The sequence below is a fragment of the Hippopotamus amphibius genome, chromosome 13 (assembly GCF_030028045.1).
Source record: "Hippopotamus amphibius kiboko isolate mHipAmp2 chromosome 13, mHipAmp2.hap2, whole genome shotgun sequence".
In the NCBI taxonomy this organism is placed as follows: Eukaryota; Metazoa; Chordata; class Mammalia; order Artiodactyla; family Hippopotamidae; genus Hippopotamus; species Hippopotamus amphibius.
The window spans coordinates 24,192,580-24,199,367 of record NC_080198.1 but is presented as its reverse complement, the minus strand read 5'-3'; the positions used below and the strand labels follow the sequence as shown (position 1 = coordinate 24,199,367).

At 41.3% G+C, this 6,788-nt stretch overlaps 1 protein-coding gene across 1 annotated transcript; it reads right to left on the bottom strand.

The window, feature by feature from the left end:
- Positions 1 to 562: 562 nt before the first annotated feature.
- Positions 563 to 1,962, bottom strand: LOC130835320 (histone-binding protein RBBP4-like). The gene has a single exon (XM_057706815.1). The coding sequence runs from the start codon at positions 1,939 to 1,941 to the stop codon at positions 664 to 666; it is 1,278 nt and encodes a 425-aa protein (XP_057562798.1). The 5' UTR covers positions 1,942 to 1,962; the 3' UTR covers positions 563 to 663.
- Positions 1,963 to 6,788: the final 4,826 nt, after the last annotated feature.

Below are 6,788 nucleotides of genomic sequence, written 5' to 3'. Positions count from 1 at the left end.
AACTTGGTGGTCCCAAGTTTTTTTTTTTTTTTTTTTTTTTAAACCATTTCACAGAAAGGAAAGAAATAATAATGACAACAGCTCAAGAAATACACTAACAAGCAAAAATATATGGGGAGAGAGGAACATGTTTTGACTTAACTAAAGAAACTGAGAGGAGACTGGTCTATGTAAGAAAATGTGTATCCTGGAAAGTTCGGTGTGAACATTTTAGAGTAGGAATTTATGACTTGAAGCTCCCGTTTCCTGAATAAAAACGACATCTTGTAGTATTTATACTTCATGGCTCAGACACCTACCTCACTTGCCTCTATTTCTTACTCTAGCCTTTACTTTACTTAAATGAGTCTGAAAAACTTGGGGATACAGCATAAGAAGAAAAACAACCACACACAATATTCCCCTTCTTGTGGCTACTTTAGACCTCTGTTACTAGAAAATTCCTGAAGAAAATTTAAATATAAGTCTGTGGCTTTGCTGAATCAAGAAGCCCCCAGTTACTATTTAGAAAACACCTTCTGTTTGGACTAATAACATTGTTGACAGAACTTATTACAAAGGGATAACCAAACAAAGTCTGTGTCTCAAAACCAGTGTTAAATCAATCTGAGGGTTGAAGGGAAGAAAAGGGGCGTCTAAAATCACGAGAAGTGCAGACATTATCTAGGATCCTTGTCCTTCTGGATCCACGCTTCCTTCAGGGTCTTCGTCATTATAAATGTTCTCTGCCATTTGCCAAACCTGCATGATATTGTCTTCTGATACAGAACAAATCACCCAAGGCTCATTGGGGTTCCAGGAGAAATCAGATATCTTGGCAGTGTGACCACCATGAATAAACAACAACTCTGGTGGCCCATCCTCTGCATCTTCTGGGGATTGTTCCTCTCCAATTTTACTTAAATCCCAGACATTCAGTCTGCGATCAGTACCACTGGAAGCCAAAATAGTCTCATTGTGAGGCGACCACTGAACCTGGAATATTTCATCCTTATGTGATTCAAAGGAATGCAACTTAAGTTTCAGATTTCTCAGATCCCACAAGGCAACAGTCTTGTCAGCTGATCCTGTGGCAAGAATGAACTCACTATAAGGATTGAAAGAAAGGCAGTTCACTTCAGCAGTGTGTGCATCAACCGAGTGGCCTGGTTTGGAAGTATTGTTTGAACGAGTATCCCAGATCATAAGTTTCTGATCATCAGCAACTGACCCAAACAGAGACTCATGGAGCAGATGCCAGGAGACGTCTTCTACTACTGCTGTATGCCCTGTAAAGATGGTCTTCGCATCCACGACTTTCCCCTCCTTTGGAACAGCACTGATGTCCCATAGGCAGATGGTGTGGTCATCTGAAGCACTAAGTAAGTGCCCACTGAGATTTGGGTTCCAAGAAAGCCCACAGCCTTCCTTCTGATGTCCACGGAGACGCAAGTCTGGGTTGCACTCTCCAGAAGGGTCTGGTTTAGAAGGATGTTTCGTATAGTCAAAAACAAGAACATCACTGGATGGAGTCTTTGTTGCAATGATGCAAGGGTTCTGGGGCATATAGCGTGCCCTGTTCACTTCTCCTTCATGATTGATCTTGATTTCTATTTCAATTTTTCCACTAACCGAGCCAAAACCTCCAAATTCTCCTTTTTCACTGTCGTAGTGTGAAGCATCAAACTGAGCATCATCGTTAGGGAGCTGCACACTGGCTATCACAAGGTGGTTTTGTTCATCTGATGTGTGTGTCCCCAGGACAAGTCGATGAATACTGAAATCTTTCCCTTCTGGTCTGGTTACATCTGGAAGCCACTGTGCAGTTAGGCTGGGCCACTCCAGAGCATGGGTCATCACCAAATCGTAAAGAAAAGGGGTGTTCTTTTTCCATATTTTATATTCTTCGTTGATTACATGTTCTTCTACTGCGTCATCAAAGGCTGCTTCCTTGTCGGCCATGGCGAGCAGGCAAGCCGGGGGGGGGGGGGGGGGGGGGGCGGGGATCCCGGGGTTGAACGTTGCGGGAGGGGCGGGGAGGCTGCGGGCGCTCGCTCTGCGCGCGCGGCCTCTATTGTTTGATATAGCACATTTTATACATCCATTCATCCATTGATGGACATTTGGATTATTTCCACCTTTTGGCTATGAGGAATAATGCTCTTCTTAACATTCACATACAAGTATTTCTATGAGCATATATTATTTGTCCCGGGTATATACCTGGGAGTAGAATTGTTGGGTCATATGGTTCACGCTGTCTTTAATACTTTGAGAAATGGCCTATTTTTCAAAGTGGCTGTACTACTTATACTCTCACCCACAAAATCTGAGGTGCCAGTCCCTCTACATTCTTGCCAACACTTACTACATCTGTCATTCTGATTATAGTCTTCCCAGTCTTCCTAGTGGATGTAAAGTGATATCTCATTGTAGCATCTCATCATAGTTTGATCTGCCTTTCCCTAATGACTAATTATGTTGAGCATCTTTCGTTATGCATATTGGCTACTCTATTTCTGCTCAATCTACTCTTTACACAGAAGCAAAATTATAGTCTTTAACCTACACCAGGTCTCAATACTCCCTTGCCTAAAATTTTACAAGGCTACCCCACTACACTTAGACTAAAATCCAAATCCCTCCCACAATATACTAGGCCCTGCATAGTATTACAACTTGAAATTACTAATTTGCAATTATTTTACTGATTTTAATTTACTAAAATAATGAACAATTCATTATCCTTATTCAACATAATTATATATTCATTTATTATATTATTCACTGTAATATATTCAATATTATTCAATATTCAATATTTCATTTCAGGTTATGTGTCAATCTTCCCCACTCAGAAGAGCAGAAATAATGTCAGCGTGTCCTCTGGGAATCCCCATGCCTAAAACAATGCCTAGCATGGGGTAAACACATGCTCACCAAATGCATGAATAATTTAAAAATTAAAAAATAAATGGGGACTTCCTTGGTGATCCAGTGGTTAAGACTCCACGCTCCCATTGCACGGGGCCCGGGTTCGATCCCTGGTCAGGCAACTAGATCCTGCACGCTGCAAATAAGAGTCCACATGCCACACTTAAAAAACAAACAAAAAAAAACAACAATTACACAGGCTGCAACTAAGACACGGCACAGTCAAATAAACATATATTTAAAAAAAAAGATTTCCCCTAAATATAACTAGATAATGCACAATATTATGGGAATGAAAAATCATGTAAATGTGTGTCCTTCATTTATTTAGATGGAATAATAATGGTGTGTTCCCATAAAACACGTGCACTAGCCTATCTAGAAGTAGAGAATGCAATGAACATAGACATACTTACTGTAGTTGATTCAATCACAGCCTCTAAAGACTGTTGTCTGCTATTGTGATGTTTTCAACCACAGAACTCCTATCCATGTGCTGTATGTGTGTCACTCAGCAATGTAAAGAGAAGAGAATACGTAAGTCTGGCAACAGGCTGATTACCATTATGCAGATTTGCAGAGCAGGCTTTATTGCACACACTGGCACTGATGTATTCATTCTGATTCTGTGAACAATGACTGTGTAACAGCCAAATAAAAGTGTCAGCAGCTCTGCTGTGAGTCTGTGTCTTAACACATTCCACAGATATTGTGATTCTCCCACAAGTCAGCCTTTGTTCAATAAAACATAAAATTCATTCTGAACCATGCTACAAAGTTTAAGTTTCTTTGGGGTTTTGAGGTTGCTATTGACACACCCTGAGAAATTAGTTTAAAGTAAATTGGAAGTTAAAAAAGAAATTATTCATACCATATGTTATATAAAATGAAAAACCATCAATTTGATGGCTTATGATTTTTTTACATGGAAAGCAACTTTCTTCCTTTTCCTTTCTAAATATATGACTTTGAGGATTAAAAACAAAACAAAACAGCAAATAGTTCCCACCTAAGCCTCACTGACCTCTTCCTTCTCAGGGCACGCTTTTCTACGTATTTGTACCTAAGAACTCATCTTGTACTTCAGTTATTTAAGCTTAAGTTTTATTTCCTCCAAAAAGATTTTGATCAGTGCACTCTATCATAACTTGAATCATCTACTTCTTTCCACCTTCTCAGCCCCCACTGTGTCTGGAACACTTGCATTTTCTTCCTGGATGACTGCAGCCACCCAACTGTTTCCCCACCTCCACTCACACTCCCCTCCAGCCCACCCTCCAGCCAGCAAGTCACATCACATCACTCCCCATCATTACTGAATGGATGAACCAGTGAATGAATGATTAACCACAGGAGAGGCAGCAATTCTAATAATAATGTTCTCATACATAAAAAGCATTTGTCCATATTATCAAGACAGCATTTTGCTGAGGACAGGTGGGAATTATTATTATTTACATTTTCAGATGATAAAACTGAGGTCAGGGGAGTGGGATGATGTGCCCAGGGTTATACAACTTAGTCTGGGAACAGATGGAACCGAGACCCTGATTTGGAATTCCAAATCCCTTGTCCTGTGTTCTTTCTATTGCACTGCGTTTTCTCTTCCTTCCTCCCCCGCCCCCCCCCCCACACTCATATCCATGCAGGTACAGGCACACACACACCAATTCAAGTGAAATCTAGGATGTTTAATCTGTTTTGAAACAAATCTAAAAGCTATTTATGCTTTTCTGTCCTCAGGCAGAGAGAAGCTATTGCTTGAATATCTGTGATAGCAGAAATGTACAAGTGGGAGATGATTTCATTTCCCACACAGAAGTGATCATGCCATCCTCAGGACTGCCCCAGAAGAAACTCCCAATCTCAGAACATGCACACAACTCAAATTATCAGGAAAGCCATGGAGATAAGAAAGCCACGATCTCCTTTCAAAGGAAGTACCTCAAATTAATGTTCAGCTGAGTGTATCTAGAAAGCGGGAAAGATTAAAATGCTCCTTGACACTCTTCTTTCTTTCAACCAAGTTATTAAACAGAGACAGAGCTCCTTGTGAGGCCTGTATTTCTGGTAGCTCACAGAGGAAACTTACAACACAATGAAAGGCAGGGTAAAGGAGACTAAAACTGAGCAAGGAGACTGGGGAAAATTTCAGAAAAAAAACAAGGAGAGAATCGTAGGGTATCTTCATACCAAAATACATGTTAGAACAGAAAGCAGGCAGGAGACACTATGCTACAAGACTACCTCACTGGGGATCTTATTTCTTTATGAACCATGTTAATCTCCTCTCTCATCCTGGACAAAAATGACACCCACATCCTCTGGAGAAGGCTGTTAGGTAAGTACCAAGGAGAAAACACTTCTGTGAGTGACTTGATGACATTGGTTACCAGATGGTACATTTTCCATAACTCTGGGCACAAAGTGAGCTCAGGAACTAATGGGATCTAAAGGGTAATCAAATAAAATTATCCCAGACCAAGAAGTCAAGTGCAAAAAGAAAGAAAAGTGATGAATCCAAGCTTGAGTCTGAAATACACAAAGACTCAAAAAGTCTTCCTCTATCTAGCCCAGCCTCCTTGTTTCTACTGCTATGTAGTCCCTCTTTATCCTCTCCTTTACGATTTCTACTTTGTGAGTACCATACCCTTCTCAGTTGAGTCTTTTCTTTTTTCTCTTGAGTTCTCCAAGTGGGAAGTTGTGAAAAAACAACTTTCAGATGCCTGGGTCAGTGAAAGCAGTGACACACTGATCTGCCAGGACCATGTCTACACCCTATTTCTATTTACATCCTTGTAACCCTGTACCCCCCAATTTCACCATGTAGAAGGATATCTGTCTCTCAGTTCTTTAAATACTCCATACTTTAGATTCCTTGGGAACTTCAAAAATGTTTATTCCCTCGTCTGGAATCATTTCTTTTTCTTTTCATCCTTCCTTGACAGCCTGCCTTGACCTTGCCCCCTCTCTCCCTCCCAACCAGACATGATTAGTTCACTTTGTCTTACACTCATGGTCTTTACCACATAAGCAAAAACAGTTAATGAAGTAATTATACACTGTTTGTCTCCTCTGTTAGACTGGACATTCCAAGAGGGCACAAACATGATTTAGTTTTCCCTACTACTAGAATCTCAAAGATTAACTCATTGCTTGGCACATAGTAAGTGCTCAATAAGAAATTGTTCCTTTTGCTACCCATCACCTTTCAAACTCTCCTCCACTGCATCATCTTTCTCAAGTTGTATCTCAGTGTATACTGACTTGGAGGTAAAACACAGGTGACCAGAGGGAGGCTGTTAAATGCCAATGACCAAGATGCAGTAGGGTTGCCCCTCCTCTATAATAAACTGTCTTTCTGACATAAAATGATATCTCACCATCCCTCCTGTTGCAGAGCCAGAAATCTAGGGGTCATTCTTGATAACTGTCTCTCCCTCACCCTCACATTTAACCCATCACCTGGGACAGTTGATATTATCACCTATCTAATGGCTCTGCCAATCACTCTCCAAGTCCTCTTGACCATACTAGTCCAAGCCACCATTCTCTTTCAGCAACAGCATTCTCCTAGTTGGTCTCACTGCTTCCCTCCCCCTCCTTTCCCTTCCATTCTCCATTTAGCAGCCAGAATGTCCCTGGTGAAACACCTACCATGCTATATCACCGCCTTCAGTGACTTCCCATTGTTCTCAGGATGAGAAACAAAAGTCTATGAGGCCCTTGTAGAGATGACCACTGGGCCCCTCATGCACCTCAACTGGAGCCATTTCCCCACGTGCTCAGCCACTCTGGCCATCTTACTGACGCATGGTCACACCAAGCCCTTGGTGTCACAGGACCTTGTGCAAAGGCTTCCTCAGCCTCTAGTG

Coding starts and splice junctions, on each gene's coding strand:
- LOC130835320 (XM_057706815.1), bottom strand. CDS start 1,941: ATGGCCGACAAGGAAGCAGCCTTTGATGACGCAGTAGAAGAACATGTA.